General features: G+C 34.1%; 2 protein-coding genes across 2 annotated transcripts; both read right to left on the bottom strand.

Annotated features, from left to right (window-relative positions):
- Positions 1 to 7,100: 7,100 nt before the first annotated feature.
- LOC105965199 (ubiquitin-conjugating enzyme E2 10) lies at positions 7,101 to 9,622 on the bottom strand. Its single transcript, XM_012989727.2, has 4 exons — positions 9,468 to 9,622; positions 9,192 to 9,319; positions 8,221 to 8,325; positions 7,101 to 7,417 (listed from the first exon to the last, which is right to left on the bottom strand). The coding sequence occupies exons 1-4, from the start codon at positions 9,535 to 9,537 to the stop codon at positions 7,274 to 7,276; spliced, it is 447 nt and encodes a 148-aa protein (XP_012845181.1). The 5' UTR covers positions 9,538 to 9,622; the 3' UTR covers positions 7,101 to 7,273.
- A 2,876-nt stretch (positions 9,623 to 12,498) lies between these two features.
- Positions 12,499 to 16,042, bottom strand: LOC105965086 (rac-like GTP-binding protein ARAC1). Its single transcript, XM_012989600.2, has 7 exons — positions 15,309 to 16,042; positions 14,420 to 14,507; positions 14,119 to 14,228; positions 13,970 to 14,033; positions 13,113 to 13,177; positions 12,957 to 13,022; positions 12,499 to 12,857 (listed from the first exon to the last, which is right to left on the bottom strand). Exons 1-7 carry the CDS (start codon positions 15,405 to 15,407, stop codon positions 12,756 to 12,758), a joined length of 594 nt encoding a protein of 197 aa, XP_012845054.1. The 5' UTR covers positions 15,408 to 16,042; the 3' UTR covers positions 12,499 to 12,755.
- Positions 16,043 to 23,551: the final 7,509 nt, after the last annotated feature.

Raw genomic sequence — 23,551 nt, 5'->3', positions numbered from 1 at the left:
GATGTAACCAAATAGATTTTTTATTTTATTTTACTTAAAATATAAGTTCCAGAGATTGGTTAAAGTAGCAATTGTTTAGTTTGACAACAGAATTTTTCCCTGTAACGTCTCACCATCGGTGGTACCGCTCGCTGTTTTGACCCAAAAGGTCGACACCCTACACTCGTAAGCGTGTACATTTAGTTCTGATATTTTATTGATGTTGATAATTGGCACTTCGACAATGATGGCATAAGATGATAAATGAAGTAACAATTGCACTACTATTTCAATAATTAAAGCACGCGTTTATTCAAGGTGTAACGCCGAGTCGCCGACATTTAGAAGATGTGGGGTTTTCTGAATAAGTTGCCAGAACGCCCTTTTTTTTTTCTTTTTTTTTTTGATTAATAAGAGCACAACGCCGTTTTACACTATGAGTACTAGCGTTGGTTAGAGTTAGTTGAGTCTTTTAGTACTTAATGAATTATAGTTGGTCATAATGATGTGGTAATTTGCGTTCGGAAACCTATATATAGACGAGCTAATGAAGAAAAGGATCATCTTTCCCCATTTGATTTTATCCGTTTTCATACATACATACATACTGTTGGTGTATCATTGGAACCCTAACTTCGGGTTGATCTATTGAGATTGCGGAGAATTCGCGGGCACCTCGAGATCTATCTTTGGAGCCGCGAGAGGTAAGTTTGCAAGTAAAAGCTCAGGTGAAAAATCATCATCTATAGAATTATAACAGACAGAAATATAATTGTAGAGGTCGCAACAAAAGACGGTAAATGAGGGGCGGATCCGTGCCATATTGGGGGGGGGGGGGGGGGGGTTTGGGGGTTTGAAAATAGTACATGTAGCCGTAGGTTAAATTTTTCGGGGTTCAGGGGCACCGATCCTGAATTTTTGTGCATGGATTTGTACATGTACTTTTGTTCAAGCCTTTTCGTGCGAGTGTTTTTATGCATGTTCTTTTTATACGTATTCATGTCCCAAGATTGTATTTGTTGTTTTCATCAGCATTTTTCCAAATGCACTTTTGCACGAGTACTTTTGTGCATGCTTTTGTACTTGTATTTTTGTGCATGTCTATTTCAGCGAGTGTTTTTGTGCATGTATGTTGAAGCATGTACATGTCCTAGTATTGTAGTTCGTGTTTTTATGGGTGTTTTTGCGAATGCACTTTCGTGCGAGTACTATTGTGCATGGCTTTGTACTTGTACTTTTGTGAATGCCTTTTAGTGCGAGTATTTTTGTCCATGTGTGTTGATGCACATTCATGTCTTAGTATTGTAGTTCGTGTTTTCGTGAGTGCTTTTGCAAATGCACTTTTGCGCGAATACTTTTGTGTACTCTTTTGTACTTATACTTTTGTGCATGTCATTTTTAGCGTGCATGTTTGTTGATGCTTATTCATGTGCTAGTATTGTAGTTTGTTTTTTCACAAGCATTTTTGCAAATGCATCTTTGCGCGAGTAGTTATGTGTATTTTTGTGCGAGAGTTTTTGTGCACGTTTATTGATACATTTTCATGTCCTAGCATTGTAGTTCGTCTCTTCATGCATTTTTGCGCATGCAATTTTGTGCGAGTACTTGTATGCATGGTTTTGTACGTGTATTTTTCTGCACATCCTTTTGTGCATTTTTGTTGGTGCGTATACGTTCCATAGTATTGTAGTTCGTGTTTTAATGAGCGTTTTTGCGAATGCACTTTTAAGCGGGTACTTTTGTGCATGGTTTGTACTTTTACTTTTATGCATACCTTTTTGTGCGACTGATTTTGTGCATGTTTGTTGATGCGTATTCATGTGGTAGTATTGTATTTCATGTTTCATGAGAGTTTTTGCAAATGCACTTTTGCACAAGTACTTTTGTCCATGCTTTTGTACTCTGACTTATGTGCATGTCTTTTTAGCCAGTGTTTGAAAATAGTACATGTAGCCGTAGGTTAAATTTTTCGGGGTTCAGGGGCACCGATCCTGAATTTTTGTGCATGGATTTGTACATGTACTTTTGTTCAAGCCTTTTCGTGCGAGTGTTTTTATGCATGTTCTTTTTATACGTATTCATGTCCCAAGATTGTATTTGTTGTTTTCATCGGCATTTTTCCAAATGCACTTTTGCACGAGTACTTGTGTGCATGCTTTTGTACTTGTATCTTTGTGCATGTCTATTTGAGCGAGTGCTTTTGTGCATGTATGTTGAAGCATGTACATGTCCTAGTATTGTAGTTCGTGTTTTTATGAGTGTTTTTGCGAATGCACTTTCGTGCGAGTACTATTGTGCATGGCTTTGTACTTGTACTTTTGTGAATGCCTTTTAGTGCGAGTATTTTTGTGCATGTGTGTTGATGCACATTCATGTCTTAGTATTGTAGTTCGTGTTTTCGTGAGTGCTTTTGCAAATGCACTTTTGCGCGGATACTTTTGTGTATTCTTTTGTACTTATACTTTTGTGCATGTCATTTTTGCAAAAATGCTTGTGAAAAAACAAACGTGCATGTCTATTTGAGCGAGTGCTTTTGTGCATGTATGTTGAAGCATGTACATGTCCTAGTATTGTAGTTCGTGTTTTTATGAGTGTTTTTGCGAATGCACTTTCGTGCGAGTACTATTGTGCATGGCTTTGTACTTGTACTTTTGTGAATGCCTTTTAGTGCGAGTATTTTTGTGCATGTGTGTTGATGCACATTCATGTCTTAGTATTGTAGTTCGTGTTTTCGTGAGTGCTTTTGCAAATGCACTTTTGCGCGGATACTTTTGTGTATTCTTTTGTACTTATACTTTTGTGCATGTCATTTTTAGCGTTCATGTTTGTTGATGCTTATTCATGTGCTAGTATTGCAGTTTGTTTTTTCACAAGCATTTTTGCAAATGCATCTTTGCGCGAGTAGTTATGTGTATTTTTGTGCGAGAGTTTTTGTGCACGTTTATTGATACATTTTCATGTCCTAGCATTGTAGTTCTTCTCTTCATGCATTTTTGCGCATGCAATTTTGTGCGAGTACTTGTGTGCATGGTTTTGTACGTGTATTTTTCTGCACATCCTTTTGTGCATTTTTGTTGGTGCGTATACGTTCCATAGTATTGTAGTTCGTGTTTTAATGAGCGTTTTTGCGAATGCACTTTTAAGCGGGTACTTTTGTGCATGGTTTGTACTTTTACTTTTATGCATACCTTTTTGTGCGACTGATTTTGTGCATGTTTGTTGATGCGTATTCATGTGGTAGTATTGTATTTCATGTTTCATGAGAGTTTTTGCAAATGCACTTTTGCACAAGTACTTTTGTCCATGCTTTTGTACTCTGACTTATGTGCATGTCTTTTTAGCCAGTGTTTATGCGAACGTTTATGGATGCGTATTCATGTGCTACTATTGTAGTTCGTGGTTTCACGAGCATTTTTGCACATGCACCTTTGCGCGAGAAGTTTTCTGAATTGGGTTTGCACGTTTATTTTTGTGCATGACTTTTGGTGCGAGAGTTTTTGTGCACGTTTATTGATACGTTTTCATGTCCTAGTATTGCAGTTCGTCTTTTCATGAGCATTTTTGCGCATGCACTTTTGTGCGAGTAATTTTGTGCATGGTTTTGTACGTATACTTTTTGCATATCTTTTTGTGCATGTTTGTTAATGCGAATACGTTCCCTAGTATTGTAGTTCGGGTTTTCATAAGCGTTTTTGCGAATGTACTTTTGCGCGAGTGTTTTTGTGCACGTTTGTTGATGCGTATTCATGTCTTAGTATTCTAGTTCGTGTTTTGATGAGGTTTTAGCAAATGCACTTTTGTGCATGCTTCTATACATGTACTTTTGTGCAGGTCTTCTTGAGCGAGTGTTTTGGGATTGTTTTTTGATGCGTATTCATGTCCTAGTATTGCAGTTTGAGTTTTCATGAGTGCTTTTGCAATTGCACCTTTGCGCGAATAGTGTTGTGGATTTTTATGTACTTGTATTTTTGTGTGAGAGGTTTTGTGCATGTTTATTGATACGTATTCATGTCCTAGTATGGTAGTTTGTATTTTCATTATCGTTTATGTACACGTAGTTTAGTGTGAGTAATTATGTGCATGGTTTTGTACGTGTATTTTTCTGGATGTGTTTTGTGCATGTTTGTAAATGATTTATACATTCTCTAGTATTATAGTTCATGTATTCATTAGCGTTTTTGAGAATGCACTTTTGCGTGTGTACTTTTGTGCATGATTTTGTACTTGTACTTTTGTGCATGTTTTTTTGAGCGCTTGTTTTTCTGCATGTTGTTGATCCGTATTCATGTCCTAATGCTTTCATGAGTGTTTTTGCGAATGCACTTTTGTGTTAGTACTTTTCTGCATGTTTACTTGTTCTTTTGTGCATGTCTTTTGAGCGAGTGTTTTTTGTGCATGTTTGTTGATGCGTATCCATGTTCTAGTACTGTAGTTCGTCTTTTTATAAGCGTTCTTTGCGCATGCACTTTTGTGCGAGTACTTTTGTGCATGGTTTTGTGCGTGTGACATTCTTCATGTCTTGTCTTTTTATTCATGTCTGTTGATGCGTATACATGCCCTAGTCTTGAAGTTCGTGTTTTCATGAGCTTTTTTGTGCATGCAATTTTGCACGAGTACTTTTGTTCATGCCTTCTTCTGCGAGTGTTTTTGTGCATGTTTGTTGATGCATATTCATGTCCCAATATTGTAGTTCGTGTTTTCATGAGCATTTTTGTACAGGTTTATTGATACGTATTCATGTCCTAGCATGGTAGTTCGTCTTTTCATGAGAGTTTTTTTGCATGCAATTTCGTGTGAGTAATTTGTGTACGGTTTTACATACATTTATTTTTCTGCATACCTTTATGTGCATGTTTGTTGATATGTATACGTTCTCTAGTATTGTAGTTCGTGTTTTTATGAGCGTTTTTGCGAATGCTCTTTTACACGAGTACTTTTGTGCATGGTTTTGTACTTACACTTTTGTGCATGCCTTTTTGTGCGAGTGTTTTTGTGCATGTTTGTTGATGCGTATTCATGTCTTAGTATTGTAGTTCGTGTTTTCATGAGTGGTTTAACAACTGCACTTTTGCGCAAGTACTCTTGCGCATGCTTTTGTACTTGTAATTTTTGCATGTCTTTTAGAGCGAGTGTTTTTGTGCATGTTTGTTGATGCGTATTCATGTCCCAATATTCTTAATCGGGAAGTTTCCAAATTTAGAAAGTGCACTGAATTAGGGTTTCCACTTTTGGAAAGTTGGAAATCGAGAGTTGGCACTCGTAATGACGAGGACATTATAATGATTCCGAAAATGTAATTGTTATAGTTTTCCGATCATCGAATTGAGAGAGACGAGCAAGTAAAAGAACTAACGAACTTAAGTTGTTGGGCCCGGTCCAACTTAAGCCCGTTAGGGTTTTATGCAAGACACTATAAATACTTGATTTATAGGTCTTACACATAAGATAACAACACAACCCACGAACGAAACCCTAGCCGCTCCACTCTCTCTATCTCGGCCATCTTCTCCCGCGGCCACCACCGCCGTCGCTGCCGCCAACTCGCCGGAATCGACCACCCCTTGGCCGATCCCTTTGGTAATTCTTTCTTTCTTTTTATTCTTCCGGTTTTCTAACTATTACGTGTCTAGTGCCACGTATTTAGTAGATCGAAGTATTTGAGGTGAAATCCGAGAGGAGGAAGATCGAAGAATCGAAACATCGAAGAATCGAGGAGGAGCCCCGAATCGACGACGCACGCGCCGCCCGAAGACAGCCCGTGAATCACACGCGCCGTCGTAGCTCATATTATTGCCGCTGCTGCTTCGCCGTTGTTGCCCCGGATTGCACGGATTGGTTTCCGTGGCAATCTTGCTTTGCTTAGTGCGCCTACCTCACGCTTCAAGAGGTAATGTTTCGAATCTATTGTCATTCGATTCGTTTATGTTTAAATTAATATATGCATGTTCGTTTTAGTAATATGATTGTATGATTTTATGTGACTACATGAAATTGATTATATTATTGCGAGCATGATTATTTGATTTAAACGCGAGCATGCTAATTGATTTAATTTCGGTTAAGTAATTAAGCATGTATGGTATTTTTAATTTCGCTGGAAGCGCAAAGGTACGCAATTAATTGATTTCAATTATCGGGCATGTGTTATGTGTTTTAAATTTGTTTAAATCACATAAAATTTTTATTTTCCGCTGCGTACAGGTGTCTGATTCCCAACAATTACTGGCATCCACAGTAATATTACCGTCAACGTAACCACAATAATATTATTGTGTTTATAGTAATATTACAATAGTAGACAGTAACATTATTACGTTAATCGATCAACAAATTAAACAAAACAAAAAGGCTAAAAAATATTGATGTGGTTGATAGTAATATTATTGGATTACAGTAATTCTACCTTCAACGACAGTAATATAATTACGTTGACTTGTCAACAAATCAAACAAAATAAGAAAAAAAAACCAAAAAACTAAAAATTGTTGTGGTTGATAGTAATTGTACTATCGGTTGATAGTGCAATTATGTAAATGTACTATCAACGATAGTCCAACTACTGTCAGCGATAGTATAATTACAATTAATGACAGTACAATTACGGTCAACGTTCAACGGTGATCTTAAAAAAATGAATAAAATTTATAGGGGAAAAAAGTTAAAAATAAGAAAATTAAAAATTAAAAAGTCAATGTCGAAGATCAGCGGCGGTCAACGCCGGAAACCCGACGGCAGAAAAACAAGAAAAAAATGTCAACGTTTGAAACCGGCGGCAAGAAAAATCAGAAAAAAAAAAGTTCAAAAAAAGAAAAAATCAAATTTGAATCTTTGTAGTTAAAATTTATTATGTTGAAATTAAATTGGGATTACAATTAAGAATTGGGTTTAAATGAATTGGAGGTAATTTTGTGATATACATTAATTTTACCTTTATTTATAATGAATATTAAAGAAATGAACTTATTGATCCCTGAACCTAAAATAATAAAAATGGTTGCATCAGATACTTATTCATTAAAACCCCGTATTATTATATGGATTCAACCGTTGAACATGTCTAAAGAATGACAAAAGTAAAGCCACCAACAAGCATATATATATATATAGTATAATTGCCAGTATTTTGATGATATTATATAGATATTCGATTCATGAAGTGAAACGAAAACAAGTTTGAACAATCAAGGAAAATATGAGAAGCACTCAACACAAGTACGTATGTGGTTGCTATTATTAAATAAATAAAAATCCTGGAAAATTAGGAAATTAACTAAAAATAGTGATATATCGATGATCAGCACATAGCATACTTTTGGGTCCAGCTACGAGCCATTGATTCGTATTTGGAAGTATCAGTTTTGTACATGTGTGCTATCTCAGGTACCAAAGGATCGTCTGGGTTTGGGTCTGTTAGCAACGAACATATCGAAAGAAGAACCTGCAACCATCCAATATCTTATCATCGTCAATTATTACCATCAACTTATACATATATACTTGTACTAGTTGACCTGTTTGACTAAATTTATTTTAAACAGCTCGTAAGCTCTTACGTATGATAAGCTATTTTAAGAGATGATAAACAATTGTGTTTTATTTTTAAAAATACTTTTTAAAGTGTTTGGATAATGAACTTATAAGATCTTAAATAAAAAGGTAAATGTGGGATTGATTTATTTTTAAAAAAATCAATTTTGCCGACCAACAGCTTATTTTGAATTTTTAAGATTTAAAAAAAAAAACAATTACCAAACCCTTTGAAAGAGTTTATAATCTCTTAAACACCTGATAATCTTCTTTTGACAGCTTATAAACTTAGTCAAACATCCTAAATCTTTACATGTAAGCTTCTAATTTATATGCAATAATAGACTTTGATCTAGACAATATTAATTATTTTCTAAGGCTTCGCTTCATCGTTAAACTAAGTTATTTTTTATTAAATAATTGAGATTGATTTAATTTGGATGTACTAAAAAAATGTGGAGAATGAACTCTTATCTTGATTTATCATAAAATTGTAAATTACACAATAAATAAGCTCTTATAAAATGCATAATCTTATCTTGGTGAATCATATCTCGACAACAAATCAATGCTAAAGGACCGTGGCTATAAAGATACTTCCAGTTACTAAAAAAAACAATAATAGTAAATAAATAAAGATATTTCCATTATTTCAATAAATAAATATAAAAAATATATATATTAAATAAAAATAAAAATAAAAAGGATTAATACCTTGGAAATGGTGAGAGCTGGACTCCATTGATCCTTGAGGATATCCAAGCATATATTGCCATTATTGTTTATGTTGGGATGAAATACTTTGGTCCTGAAGGCTACCTGAATCATATCATTATTAATATTAATATTTCGTTATTAAATTACTTTATTTATTAAAAAGACATATTTTAATAAAAGAATAGATATTTTAATATTTTGTAGGCTCCGGTCTCGTTTGGTTGATAAGATTGGCCAAAATTAACTATTTGGTTAGCCATATTATTTATACGGGGTTTTAGGGGCAACGACTTAGAACTTTTTCTTGAAGATGTATATATGTAAAATAATATCAAACATACAAATATTTAGCTATAAAATTTTAAAAATGTTTGAATTTTAATTTAATAAAGCAAGAAGTATATAATAATTAGTTTAATGTAAAAGTAATTTGAAACTGATGATTGATTTTATTAACCGAAGAAAATAGATAGTTTGAAATATTTGAAAGTTAAAACTGAATTTGTCAATTGCCTAAATTTCGAATGTGAACATTCGTTTTTTTTCTTCTTCTTTATTTTTTCGGCCAAAAGAGATTATAAAGGGCCGTTTAGTAAAAGCTTCCATAATTCAAAAATCGAAACAAAATCTCTTTAATAAGACTGTTTCGGCAATTGCCTCTTTTGCACCGGCCTAGGGCCGATCCTAACCTAAATAGTGGTATTAAAAAATATTGGTGCGAGGTCAGATGTTCGAATTTCTTTGGTTTCATGTGTTAATTGTTATCACACGATATTATAATATCCATTTTTTTTAACAAAAATAAAAAAAATATAGTCTCTTTAAAGTTCTTACATAGAAAAACAAATTATACCTCTGTTTAATTTTCAGAAAATGTAAGTATATTAAAAAAAATATATATAATAAAAAAAAAAAAAAAACAAAAAAAAAAGAGAGAGATCAAAATGCAGTGGAAATTAATTAAGTACCTTGGGAGGTTTGAAAGGATAATCAGGAGGGAAATGGATGGTAACTTGGAAAACACCACCAGCATATGGGCTTTCATTTGGTCCTATTATTGTTGCTTGCCAGTGGAACATGTCTTGAGCCACAGGACCTAGTCACAACATTTATTTATTTATTTATTTATAATTGATTTTATTTCTTTCCTATTTATAATTTTTATTATTTTTATAATCCATAATTAAATAAATAATAGTTTTTTTTCAAAACAAAATATTAATAATATAATAATAAAAAAGCACCTGCGCTGCATGAAGTAGGGGGGTCTCTTTGCAATTCTCTAAGCTCCTTGAGAATTCTTCTGGACGCCATTTTTTCTTTAAACAAACACTAATTTATCAGAAATTTAATTTTGTAAATATATATATATATATATATAGGAAATTAAATAGCAATGGATATGTATATAAATATGAGAGCAAGTGCTATAATGGGTTATATAGAAGATGGAGGAGAAATTGTTTGATGGTACAAATTCCATGATACAAAAGTTAAGTGGACCATTTATTTATTTGTTTGACCTTGAGATAAATAATACTCTCTTTTTACTTGCTTTTCAACAGCATCAATCCCATCCACCCCCCAATAAGGTCAATATGGTCTTTATGAAATACTACATTCCATAAGGATAACATTTTTTAATAAATAAATAAATAAATAATATATATATGGCAAATTACCGTCATCCTTAAGTTATGCTTAAATTATGAAAACCACCCTCATGTTTGGGTAATTACAGTCACTCCTCTCAAATATATATTATCCTACAAAAATACCCCTCAAGAGGTAAATTTAGGGATGTTAAATCGGTCAAACCAAACCGAAATTTCGCTACGCCAACATTCCATACCGTTCGAATTACATAATTTTTTAGTAAAAATGTTTAAAAGGAGAGGAGTGGCTGTAATTACCCAAATAAGAGAATTTTTTCGTAATTTGGTCATACCTCAGAGAGTGACCGTAATTTGTCATATATATATATATATATATATATATTAGTAGCTGGATGGAATAAATGGATTATTTAATTGGGGATTTTATTCCATAATATGTTTTTGAATTTTGATGCCCTTGCAGTGCAGATGCTATATCTGATGAGATATACCGGGTATTGGTAAACCATTGATGAGGTGAAATAATTTCATACAAGTACACATATATGTGCGTGTATATGTGATTATGGCAGATCAACAGTTAATAATCACCTAATGTATTTTACCGAATATAGCATCAAGTAGCAAGAAACAATAATAAATTATAAATAAATAAAAGAATTGAAAAGGAAAGAAGACGAAGACACACGTATGGTCCAAGTTCAAAGTCATGTGTAAGTGGTGAATGATTCTTGATAGTAGAAGAAAACTTGTGGGGAGGTAGGACGCTTGACTCAATTTTCAACAAAAACGAGTGGAACTCCATTAATACCTAAAATAAAAAGGAATCTTCTTCTTCATTTTTTTTTGTAAATAATAATAATTATTATTATTATTCCATTTATTTCTTTATGTCAACAACAAGAAGTAGTGGTACGTACATACATAAATAGTAAGCACGTCGCGTGATAGTTAGGCTACCCACCCATTTATATAATTGGAAAATTTATATTTTTGGTCCTCTATGTTGGCCTATTTAGGAATGTAGTCCTCTAACTTGTCATGTTTTAGTTTTACATGCAATAACTTTGCAAATATAGTGTTTTTAGTCTTATTTTGCATGATTTTTAATTTTATGACGCGTTAAATAAATTTGACGCATTTTACTTATATTGACGCTTGGAAATCGATAAATTCGACATCTAATTTTACCATTGGTAGAGCTTTAATTATGTGAGATGAGACATCTATAAACCAAATTAGAGGAGCATTTTTAGATTTTAAGTGTCCATGTAAATAATTTTCTGCGAGTTTGTTAGGTACATTAATAAACAACGGCTAAAATTTAAAGTTCGAGTAAAATAGGACTAAAAATACTAATTTTGCATAATTGTTGCATGTAAAGTTGAAGTAAGATAACTAATTATAAAACCAAATCCCTATAGAGAACAACATACATGACCAAAATTACAATGTTCTCTATATAATACTAACGATATACCATTTTATATCATAGCCAAGGGCGAATCCACGCTTGGGCAAGGGTGGACTCAAGCCCTCCCTCAATTTATAATATTAACCCTATGTTATATATATATATATATATATATATATATCTATTTAACCCACCTAACTTTTATTAATTAGCCCACCCAAGATCCAAATTAATGTAAGAAAAACACCAATTTTTATTAATTAGCCCACTCAAATTTCAAATTATAACGAAAAAAAGCTCTAATGTTTTTTACTGTTCCTTTTTTTTCTTTTCCTATTTTCTGATTTTGTCACCAAAAAATCCTTCAAAAAAATTTGGGAGCTGCTCCCGAACCCCCGAAATTTTAAGCTCACCATGTAACAAATTCTTGGGCTCGCCACTAATCATAGCCACAATCAAATTTGGTCGTTGGAATACATTATAACATATTTTTTTCACCGGATAATTATGTTAGATGAATATATGTATAGATCAATATTCAATCACATGTGTCTTTCTCTCTTTCTCACACACACGCCTCTCTCTCTCTCTCTCTCTCACATGTCTCTCTCGTCCCAATATATATTTCTCACTCAATATTTAGTTGTAGTTGATTACTTGATTTATCATTTTTCTTTGTATTTCGTAATTGGTTTTGCTTCAACAAAAATAATACAAAAAATCAAAATCTGCAACATTAAATTATAAACTGCAAATTGTAATTTATAATACTAGATATTTCCCAAACTGCAAATTGCATTTTTTTGGATATGAAGAGCATATTGTTCTTATTTTGCTGTTAGTTTCGGAATATGCGTGATGTGCAACTGGTTTATTGTTCGCAATTAAATAATTCAGATTTGTTGTTTGCATTTAGCGGATTTGTTGTTTGCATTTAACCAAGCCGGAGACGAGGTGGTGGGTTTTTCTCTCTTTTTTCTTTTAAATGCGGAGAGAGGGATATGGAAATTTGATTTGATAGAAATATTTGTAGGAGTTTAAGGATATTTTTGTCATAAATTGTACAATTAACTTATAGCAAATTGCCCCTTTTTTAACATGTAAAGTTTAACTCCCTTGCTAGATCCATGAAATATAAGACCTAATTACGTAGTTAATTATAACTTATCTTACAAAATAAGAGACCATACTGTTGTAGCAGCAAAATGAATAATTACAACATTATAATGTGGATTCATAACAGAATAGAAGAAAATAAGATAACCCTCAGCATTAACCAACATCATAAAAATCTCTTAATCTGTCTGATTAAATGAACAAAAAAATAATTAAAAAGAAAAGAAAAAAAAAACAATTCAAAACAACGTTAAGCACAAAAAAAAGTGGCCTCAAGTGTTGATTTTTAACACTCGGGGACGCATTAAAAAAGTGGACGGACGATACATATATATATTTATATAAATCATTACATCTACAGAGCGACGGAGGGGAGGGCTGGTTGATCACAATATAGAGCAAGCTTTTTGTCCCTTGCCCTTTTTTTTCTTTTCCTTTGGTGGTTGGAGCACAACTTTAATGGCAGCATCAAACACTCCTTTCACATTCTGTTTTTTTTTTTTACAAAAACATATCAACAAACAAACTCGTATGTAATAACAATAATATAGTTAGTTAGTTAGTTTCATAGGAACGAACGAACGAACCTCTTGTGTTTTTGAACTACATTCAATGTAAGCTGGAGATCCAATCAACTTTTTCAGCTCCTCACCCTGCAATTTTTAGAGCAGTGACTGAATAAACAAATCGTAATAGAAACAAATATAATAGGCCAAACTGTAATAGAAACAAATATATGTTACCTGTGCTGTAGTGATTGGTACAGCACCCGGATGGTCAACGAAGAACTGCTTGTCATCCCGCAGATCTAAATCACTCAACATATACAAAACAATTATTTTTAACATATTTCAACAATTTTCACTTTCTACAATAAATATTAGGGTAAATTACACCTACACCCCTAAGGTATGTTAAAATAACTTTAAGGTCGCTGCGGTATTTGTAATTACAGCCACACCCTTCAATCATAAGCATTTAAGAAATGTTATATGTGCCATGTCACCTCCCCGCTCTATGTTGTCTGCACCACTGCCTGAAACAAATAGTCCGTTAGAACCCTAATGGAATAACTTACCCAATGTATTATTCCGTTAGGGTTTCTAACAATGTTTCAGGGAGGTGATTGTAATCACAGATACCATAGGGATCTTAAAGTTATTTTTGCGTACCTCAGGGGTGTAGACGTAATTTACCCTAAATATTATAAAGGCCACAGAAGAAGCAACATTCTAGTAGGTCTGTACCACGACTGGACAAGTCACAACTCCACATGAGAAAACGTAAACGCGAAAAATCTAACAGTAACGCTAATGCCAAACAACTTCTACATACTTCAACTGAATCATTTATATTGGAGATGACTTGCAACTTATAACATATAAATAGCACATAATATAAAGCCGAACCCTTCACTAAACAGCAAACACTTGTCTGAAAATTGCAGTGTGGAGACTTCTAGAGGAAGGGAATGGTATCTCCATCCTTCGATAGAGTATCCAATGTGAAGTATTCAAATCGAAATGAGATTCAAAAAGAATATGTTGAGCGAAGAAGCTGCGTCACGGCACTTTAAATAAAGAATAATCAGAGATCTCACCGAGTTTTGTGCCAACAAGGACTATTGGAACACCAGGTGCATAATGCTTCAGCTCGGGAATCCACTGCAAAAACAAAATGGTACCCAAATAATTTCAGTTTGGAAGTTAACGGAATCAAATGAAATTATCAAGAGCAGTTGGGACTTACCTTCTTGGAAACATTTTCATAGCTGGCTTTGCTAATGAGAGAAAATGCCAAAATGAAAACATCGGCCCCACGATAACTCAGTGGTCTTAATCTGTTGTAGTCCTCCTGTCCTGTTCCATAAAATCGAAAAAAGTGGAGGTTTTATAGGTATAACAAAACAGAAGTGTATATATATATATATATATATATATATATATATATATATATATATATATATATATATATATATATATATATATATATATATAATGAAAAAATGACTGCACGAGGTGTCGTCATGAAGGATATTTAAGGTAATTACCAGCAGTATCCCACAGGCCAAGGTTAACAGTGGCTCCATTTACGACCACATTTGCACTGAAATTATCAAATACAGTAGGCACATAATCCTGTTCATTTAAAAATATAGAGAAAAAATGTTAATAGATAATAAATATGTTAGTGACACGAGAAGCAGAATATCACTAACGAAGCACTAAAGATCTCTGTCCCAATTCGAGATAGATAAAACTTCCATTCAGAATTTAATAAAATAAAAATAAAAAAGCCTTCCCTTAGTGAGACAACCTCACACGCTAATTGCCAATGAACGAGCATTCTTTTAATACAAAAACACAGGTAAAAACAAATGCATCAAATGATTTAGACCAAGCTTCAAGCAGATATGTGGTCCCTACATAGTGGATTTAATTAAATTGAAAATAGATGCACTTCAAATTAATTAAATTATCCAAGATCATGAAATAAAATTTTCCAATGAACTAACAATTCCGGATTTGTAGATTAAAAAAAATATATTTAGACAAACATATCGTTCCTTTTATCTCATCCATCAGCAGAAACATTCAGCAAATCCAATTGGTCTTTAATTTCAAAATGTGCTGGTTTTCAAATTAATCGTAAAAATGAATCTACAATTACACGAAGATTCTATTAATCATTCTCTATTTTCTTTCGATACATTTTTTTTTCCTTTGGCCTCGATAACCTAACCTGACAAACAAATCATCCTAATGTAGATCCAGGAACGTCGAGAAAGGGAAATGCAACCGTTTCACCATTTTCTTCAAGATTAAAATGATGCAAAATTACTTTAAAAATGCAACCACCCAAAAAACAAATACATGATATATCAGCATTAAAATTAGGAACAAGAAAAACAATGGCAATGGGGGAAGAGGCAAACTAACCGTGGGAAAGGTATTACTGGTATAGGAAATCAATAGGCAGGTTTTGCCCACAGCGCCATCGCCTACTGTAACGCACTTTATGAATCTCGACGCGCTCATTCTTCACAAATTGGAAATTTATCTCTCTTTTTTTTTTAATTGTTTTTTTTTTCCTCGCAAAAATCGCCGCCTGTAACCTCCACTCTCTCTCTCTAACGCCTTCTTTCTCTATCTCTCTCTCTCTATCTACGTTACTCAGATCTTCCCTTGAAGACCTGATACAAATCCGCAATTGACAATTCACACGTACGTATTCACACCTTGCAAAAAATCAGGAATCAAAAAAAAATATCAACAGCGTTTTTCAACCCCGTTTCAACTCCGGCAGGCATACGGAGAGAATCAGCGGAAAAATCAAACCCTAATCCTTAAAGGAAGGCATATGTATGTAAGGGGGAGGGGGAGAAAATGGGGGATCGAGATCTAGAGAGAGAAACAAACAGAGGAAGAAACAAATGGTGAATCGAAGAGGAGAAATTTGTCGTGCGTGGGTAGTAGCGAAGAAGTAGTGGGTGTGTGTGTGTGAGAGAGAGAGAGAGAGAGAGAGAGGGGAGAGGAATAAATGAGTGGGTAATAAATAATGCCTCTTATTTAGCCGGGAAATGCTGCCATGGAACCGTTCCTCTTTTCTTCAACAATTTTCTCTGGCCCTTCAATTTCAAAACCTTCAAAATAAATGTGCTAATAATACTGTCTTATTATTATTTTTATTTCTATTTATATGATTTTGTGGCCCTACTTTAATTTTTTATTTTAACTTTTTTAATATGATGGTCCTAGGGGTGAAAATTGGAACGGAATTTTCGATTTTCGCCGATTCCGATTCAAATATATTCGATGTTGGGACGAACTTTTGTAATCCGATTTCCGAATTTTCTGAAAAAAAGTCGGATCGAAATTGGAATTTGATATAAATCTTCGGAAGTTCCCACCTCTGATTCGAAAATATTCCGAACAATTTCAATTTTTTTATATATTTAAAAATTATGCTATGCATATTGAATACATACCTACTCAGGCGTATAATTTTTTTATATTGGGCTGACATTTTCTTAACTACATTCCTTTTGTTAACTACATTGACCTCATGGACCTAACATGACCATCACTTCGGTTGGAATTGGAACCGGAAGCGGAACCGTATCGAGTTCAACGATTTTAGAACCGAATCGGAACCAAAACCGAGAAAATTGGTTTGGTTTGGTTCCGGTTCCCCATTTCTGGAACCCAGAACCGACAGTTAGAACTGCGGTTCTAATCGTTCGAACCGGTTTTTCATTTTTTTTTAAATCAAATTATTTAAAGTTTAGCTTTAAACTTTAAAATTAAAAATTAAGTGCAAACCATTTCAATTTATTTCCTTTTCTTTGTTTAATTTTTAAAACTAAAACTAATACCTTCAAAGTTTTTAAAAGTAAAAAATATTGTTTTATGGTCTTTGAAGTACTTTCCAAAAAAAAATATTTAAAGTTTAACTTGAAACTTTAAAATTTAAAAATTAAGTGCAAGCCCTTTCAATTTTTTTCCTTTTCCCTTTTTAATTTTTAAAACTAAAACTAATTTCAAATTTTTAAAAGTAAAATATATTTTTCTGAAGTACTTCCAAAAAAAACTTTAATATTTTTGTAAGTCTTCGAAGTATTCTTTCCACTTTTCTTTTTCTTGTTTCTAAATTAACTATTTTTTAAGTATATTTTTAAGTTACATATTAAAAAAATTAAATTATTTAATGTTAAACTCTAAACTTTAAAATTTAAAAATTAAGTGCAAGCTCTTTTAATTTTTAATTTATTTCCTTTTTCTTTTTCTTTTTTAATTTTTAAAACTAAAACTAATTCCTTCAATTTGTTTAAAACTGTATTTTTTTTAAGTATTTTAAAAAAAACAATTTAAGTCTTTGAAGTATTCTTTCAACTGTTTTTAAGATTAACTATATATTTTAAGTTATATATATATATATATATATATATATAATTGTAAACCACAAATTTTCGAATCTGTAAAACATAAATACAAGACAGGAAAAATATAGGAAACAAATAAATTTATTATCAAAGGAAAGCGGATTACAATCTCCGTGAATTCCCCTCTCATTCCTATTCTAGATTTGATTCAAGAGCTTAAAAGCTTTTATTCTTGAATCGAATGAATGATTTCCTATCACGAACACCTCGAATTCAAATATGTTATGAATTCGTGGCGGAGACTCGAGACGTGAGCTTGAGAGCTCGATATGTGTCTGTGTGAGTCTCATTTTTACATGCATAGAATGCCTTCTTTTATAGAAGCAAGCTAGGGTTTCTTAGCACAAGTTAGGGTTTCATGATTTACAGCATGACCTGGACATTTTAAAACCCAAATATATCATGGACTTTAATTTGAGACCTAATTAATAACTAAAATAAATTGATTATTAATCAGTAATTTATCTCAAAATTTCGATGTCTACAATAATATAAAGTCAAAACCGACCGGTTCTAATCGGGAACCGTAAAGAACTGAACCTCAAGGAAGTGGAAATATTCGATTCGGTTCCGGTTCCTCCAAAACCGGAGCTGGAACTGGCTGCTTGGAACCGGAACCAGAACTAAATCGAACTATGGTCATGTCTATAAACCAACAAAAGAAGAGGGGCAATACAGAAACCCTTCCATTTATTTTCTCTTTCTTGCGCCATCGCTCAAATTTTCCTTTTCCCTTCAACGCTCAGCCGCTCTACCTGCGAAGCCGTCTCTCGTGCACTTTTCTTTTTATTGTTTTTGTTGGGTTATTTTAATAAAAACAATATATTTTATTATAAATTATAATAATGACTTTGACCACTTTTATGAGGGTCATTAGACCACTATTTTGAAACCTTCAAAGTCATTATTTTCCTACATAAAATACCATAATTTCTATATTAAATTGAGGTTTTATGGGGGTTATATTATATATTATATAAAGGGGATATTGTGGCTTTACATGGAGAGGAGTGAAGAGAAAAACAAACACTTTTCATCTATACTATATACATATACTTTGAGCTTTTGTTGTGTGTCGGGTGTAAGCTTCTGCTTCACTTGAACGTGCAATTTCGGTGAAGTTACAGCGGAGAGATAGGCTAGGCTGTTGTATCCCATAGGCGACACAATCGGAACCTTTTTGCACCTCATTAGAGAAGGGGTCGTGAAATTCGTCTTAAGAGAGCGACCTAGTCCGCGCCTCACCTTGCCTATTTCCATATTATCGTGGTTTTTTTATTGCAGCAACTTGTTACCTATAAAATTAGAGAACAAATGGAGTCCAAGCCTCATCCACAAGTTTCGTGATCAATCGTCGAAGTGCAGCCGTGGTTCCAACAATTAAAAGGTGTTTCTTTTTCTCTAATCGATTATTCTTCATCGTAATCTCGTACGGTATTTCTGGTTTCTTTCAATCAACCAGAAAATTTAAACATTCTTGTTTCTTTCAATCAACCACAAGATCTAAACAATCTCGACTTAATATATTGGAGATTTTTCCTCAGTAATCTTGCTTCGATTTTTTAAAACTCATATCTTGTTTTTTTGTGCAATTGAGGGGTCTCGATTCTTGTGATTCCGGCGTCGTGTTTATTGGAAGATGCTTCCAAATATTTAGGGTTTTCTTCCAAAAAATTATGAAATATTCCAAAATATTAAAACAATAATAATAATAAAAAAAACCAATTAATTTCGAAAAATTCCGATTTTCCGACCGAAAAAATCGAAATCAGAATCAGTTCTTCAATTTTGAAAAAATCGGAATCTGAACCAGAACCTATATTTGATTTCCGAAAAAAATTCGAAATTTTCCAAAGGGTCATATCCGATCCGATCTCTACCCCTAGTCCAACATTTTTTTTCGATAATGATGGCTATTTGCAATACCAGTTTTTACTAAGTATAAGACCACCCACATGAAAATACCATTTTTCCCCTTAATGAAATACAAGACCACGGAAAACTCAAACTAAAAAACCAACAAACCCATGCACATGCCCATCTCCTCCTTCACAATTCACAAACTTCATCTTCTTTTTCTCAACCCCCACAAGCCAATCTTCTCCTTCACAACTCACAATCTTCACAAACTCTTCTCCGACTTAACCAAGACCAATTTTAATTAAGATCTCTTTCCCCACTTTGGATAATTGTTTCTCTCCCCATCCTTTAATTCTATAATCTGTCTCTATGATAGCCAACAATCTCCTTCCGACTCCTCCCCATTGTAGCTGACATTCCCATATATTTTTCATGGAGATCAACTACCTTGAAATCAATAATTTGGTGAATCTATTGTTTGTCTGATGTACGTGTTGCTGGACTATAAACATCATAGTCGAGTTGTCCAATTCATCTCTTGGGCAGAGATACTCTACCGTACATAAAAGCGCATTATCCTCGGCTGCCCGGGTGAAGATGAATGTGTCATCGTTGAAACAAAGAGATGAGATAACATGAGTTGTTGCCGTTGGGGCCACTCAAACCCCCTCAAATTGAAGATGTCCCACAGCCTTCGAAATCATGGCTATGAGCGCTTCTGAACAACAGCTAAATAAATAAAGGTGAAGTTAAAGGCTTGAGGAAGTAATGATAATTAAGTAAATTAAGAATACAAGAAATCACATTAGCTCCCAAAATGTGCCAATACTTTATATATAAAAAAAATAAGGAAGGCCATCACTATTTGATATAATTCGAATAATCTCATCGGCACTAGATAGGCGGGCTAGGATCCGACGAGCTTCATTGGTAGCCCTTGCCTCGGTGTCTTCCAGTACCTCATCTATCTCTTCTTTATTAGGGTTCATAGATTTAAAGATGTGCTCAAAGTACTCAGCAATCACCCTCTCAATACCCCCATATTTTTCCTTTAATATACCTGTAGCATGTCTAATTCTCGTAACCCGATTCACGCAATTTATTCAACCAGGTTTTGTGTTTCAATCCAACAACTCTTCATTATAAATAAAAGCCTTTACTTTTTTAATTCAACAAATTTTATAGATAAATTTTATTGTCCGTGTCTAACATCCATCAATTTATGTTTGGCTATTATATTTTATTAATAATTAATTATGATATTTAAAATAAGATGGGAATGTTGGAACAAATCCCACAATTTGTGCCGTGATATGCATATATTAATTGCTGTATATATGCCCTGTAAGTAACCTTTATTATAGCATAGAATATTGTGGTCAATATCCTTCCTAGAATAGATTCTCGTATGTATCTATATATTGATCTTTGTGATCACAAAATAAATATACAGAAATCCATTCTTATTATTCTTATTATTCTTATCATAGTATCAGACTACAGAACGATCCTTTCTTCTCCACCATCTTCAACAAATCCATTTATTTACACCCACCATTAATGAAAGCTTCCAACTTTATTCTTTTCTTTTTATTCCATATTAATCCATAGTTATTTGTCTTATCTCATCAATTCCTCATATAATAATATATTCATCATGACTGATGCTCAATCTAAAGAGAAACCAAAAGAAAACCTTGACCCCTCAAGTTATTATTATTTTCATCACTCCGATAATTCATCACTCTCACTTTCATCACAATTATTAAATGGAGAAAACTGGGCCACATGGAGCAAATCAGTCGAGATTGCTCTTTCTGTTTGTAACAAATTAGGTTTCATTGATGGCAGATTCAAGAAGCCTTCCAAAGCTACACATCCTGAAGAATATCACCTATGGGAGCGAGCAAATCATATGTTGATTTCATGGCTCTCCCATTCTGTTTCATCGGATCTTATTCCGAATGTTCTCTTTGCTCCTACTGCACAACATGTTTGGGAGGATTTTCGCGCTCAATTCTCCCAAGGCAATCTGCCCCGGATTTTCGAGATCAAACAATCTATTGCCTCACACGTTCAAGGGACCATGTCAGTCGCAAACTATTTTACAAAATTGCGTGGGTATTGGGACCAACTCGATTCATATCGTCCTCCTTGCTCATGTGATTGTTGCAAATGTGACGAAAGGAAGATCAGAGATGCGTATCATAATGAGGATCGACTCATGCAATTCCTTATGGGACTCAATGACTCGTACAAGAACGTTCGTGGTCAAATATTACTCTTGAAGCCGGTACCTGACATTCGAGAGGCATATAACATGGTCACTCAAGAGGAGAAACAACAAGAGGTCGGCAATGGTGCTGCCAATGAATTATTTTCTGTAGCAGCAGCTATGCGCACATCCAAAGTGCATACAAAGTCTTTCGGTAATTCTTCTTCCAAGCCTGAAGATCATTTTTGTCACTACTGTAAAAAAGATGGTCATAATATAAGCACATGTCACAAACTTCACGGATTTCCTCTTGGCCATCCGAGACATGATCCCAATTTCAAATCAAGATATGATCCTCAATACAAATCAAAGCATACTAAGCCATCTGGCAATCCTGTTTTTGGACTAAAGCATGCTGCTGCACACGCTACCACCACTTCTATGGCTACGAACGACATGGGTAATCAGCAAAATCAAACTGGTGTTCCACCTTCTCTCAACCCCGACGTACAAGCCATCTTTTCGGGATTCTCTAAGGAACAAATTCAGCAATTGACCACTGCCATGGCTTCTATGTCTCAGAGTAAGAGTGATATTTATGCAAATGCAGCAGGTCTTTATAGTTATCCCTCTATTAATTCTGTTTCGTCGAATTGTTGGATTTTAGATAGTGGGGCTACGGATCACATCACCTTTGATTCTTCATTACTCGTTCACAAACACACACCAAACACACCTCATGTTAATTTACCCACCGGCTCTACTGCCTCTATTCATTCTACCGGCACAATTTACTTCAATAAAGATATTTCTCTAAAGGATGTTCTCCACGTGCCTTCTTTTCAATTAAATCTGATATCCGTCAGTAAAATCACTAAGACCTTGAATTGTTGTGTAATTCTTTTTCCAAATTATTGTATTTTGCAGGACTTGGCTACGGGGAAGATGATTGGTTGGGGTAAGCAAAGTGGAGGTCTATACTTCATGTCACCAGGTCCCGATGCGCCCCTCGTACATCATACCCACACCAACAAGCATACATGGCACCACCGTCTTGGCCATCCATCTCCTGCATGCCTCCGTCTAGTATCTAAGTCCATTTCTTCATTTGATGAACCTTTTAATGATATTTGTGATATTTGTCATCTTGCTAAACAAACTCGTTTTCCTTTTCCGTCTAGTCAAATTTCTTCGAGTTTGCCATTTCAAATAATTCATTGTGATATTTGGGGTCCCCATAAATGTCCCACACATTCAGGGTTTCGTTATTTCTTAACAATTGTTGATGATTTTACTCGTTGCACATGGGCATTTCTTATGAAAACCAAATCCGATGCTTCCATTTTGCTCAAGGCTTTTTTTACTTTTATTCAAAATCAGTTTAACTCACACGTAAAAATATTTCGGAGTGATAATGGTAAGGAATTCACTTCCTTAAGCAATTTTTTTTATCACAAATGGAATTGAATTTCAACGATCTTGTGTTTACACTCCACAACAAAATGGGGTTGTCGAACGCAAGCATCGTCATATTTTACAAGTAGCCCGAGCTCTCATTTTTCAATCTAATTTGCCATTTACTTTTTGGGGAGAATGTGTGCAAACCGCTGTTTATTTAATTAATCGTTTGCCAACACCTCTTCTCTCTAATCTTACTCCATTTGAACGGTTATATGGTCGTTCTCCGTCATACGACCATCTTCGTGTGTTTGGATGCCTATGTTATGCAACTATAGTCCAATCTAAATCCAAGTTTGAACCACGTGCTAGTCGTTGCGTTTTTGTCGGATATCCTACTGGTCAAAAAGGTTACAAATTATTCGATTTATCCACTAATAATTTTTTTACTAGTCGGGACGTCAAATTTTATGTAAATACCTTTCCTTTTCAACCAAATAATCCACCATTACCTAACCCGAGTCCTCCCCATATCTATCCTCTAAACACCATCTCATCTACCACTGAACCTCATTCCGTTGACGAACCACAAGTGGTAACAGACCTTTCAGGCGCAGAACAATCCATATCCATGGATGTTGAGCTACCCCAATCTTCCACCATTCCATCAACCCAAGCTGAGCCACTTGATCCACCACCTGCACCCATAACCCGCCACTCTGATCGAACGCGCATACGACCGACCTGGCATGCAGATTATTCTATGA

Source organism: Erythranthe guttata, chromosome 8 (genome assembly GCF_056151865.1).
Source record: "Erythranthe guttata isolate IM_541 chromosome 8, IM_541, whole genome shotgun sequence".
Lineage (NCBI taxonomy): Eukaryota > Viridiplantae > Streptophyta > Magnoliopsida > Lamiales > Phrymaceae > Erythranthe > Erythranthe guttata.
The sequence above is the reverse complement of the archived record's forward strand: the minus strand, read 5'-3'. Positions and strand labels throughout refer to the sequence as shown.

What these genes read in the sequence shown, in the direction of transcription:
- LOC105965199 (XM_012989727.2), bottom strand. Translation starts at nt 9,537, where the DNA reads ATGGCGTCCAGAAGAATTCTCAAGGAGCTTAGAGAATTGCAAAGAGAC. An exon ending in CCCTACTTCATGCAGCGCAG is followed by an intron (nt 9,320 to 9,467) that starts GTGCTTTTTTAT and finishes TGTTGTGACTAG; the next exon opens with GTCCTGTGGCTCAAGACATG. An exon ending in CAGCTCTCACCATTTCCAAG is followed by an intron (nt 7,418 to 8,220) that starts GTATTAATCCTT and finishes GGATGGTTGCAG; the next exon opens with GTTCTTCTTTCGATATGTTC.
- LOC105965086 (XM_012989600.2), bottom strand. Translation starts at nt 15,407, where the DNA reads ATGAGCGCGTCGAGATTCATAAAGTGCGTTACAGTAGGCGATGGCGCT. An exon ending in ATGAAAATGTTTCCAAGAAG is followed by an intron (nt 14,034 to 14,118) that starts GTAAGTCCCAAC and finishes TTGTTTTTGCAG; the next exon opens with TGGATTCCCGAGCTGAAGCA. An exon ending in TACCAATCACTACAGCACAG is followed by an intron (nt 13,023 to 13,112) that starts GTAACATATATT and finishes TAAAAATTGCAG; the next exon opens with GGTGAGGAGCTGAAAAAGTT.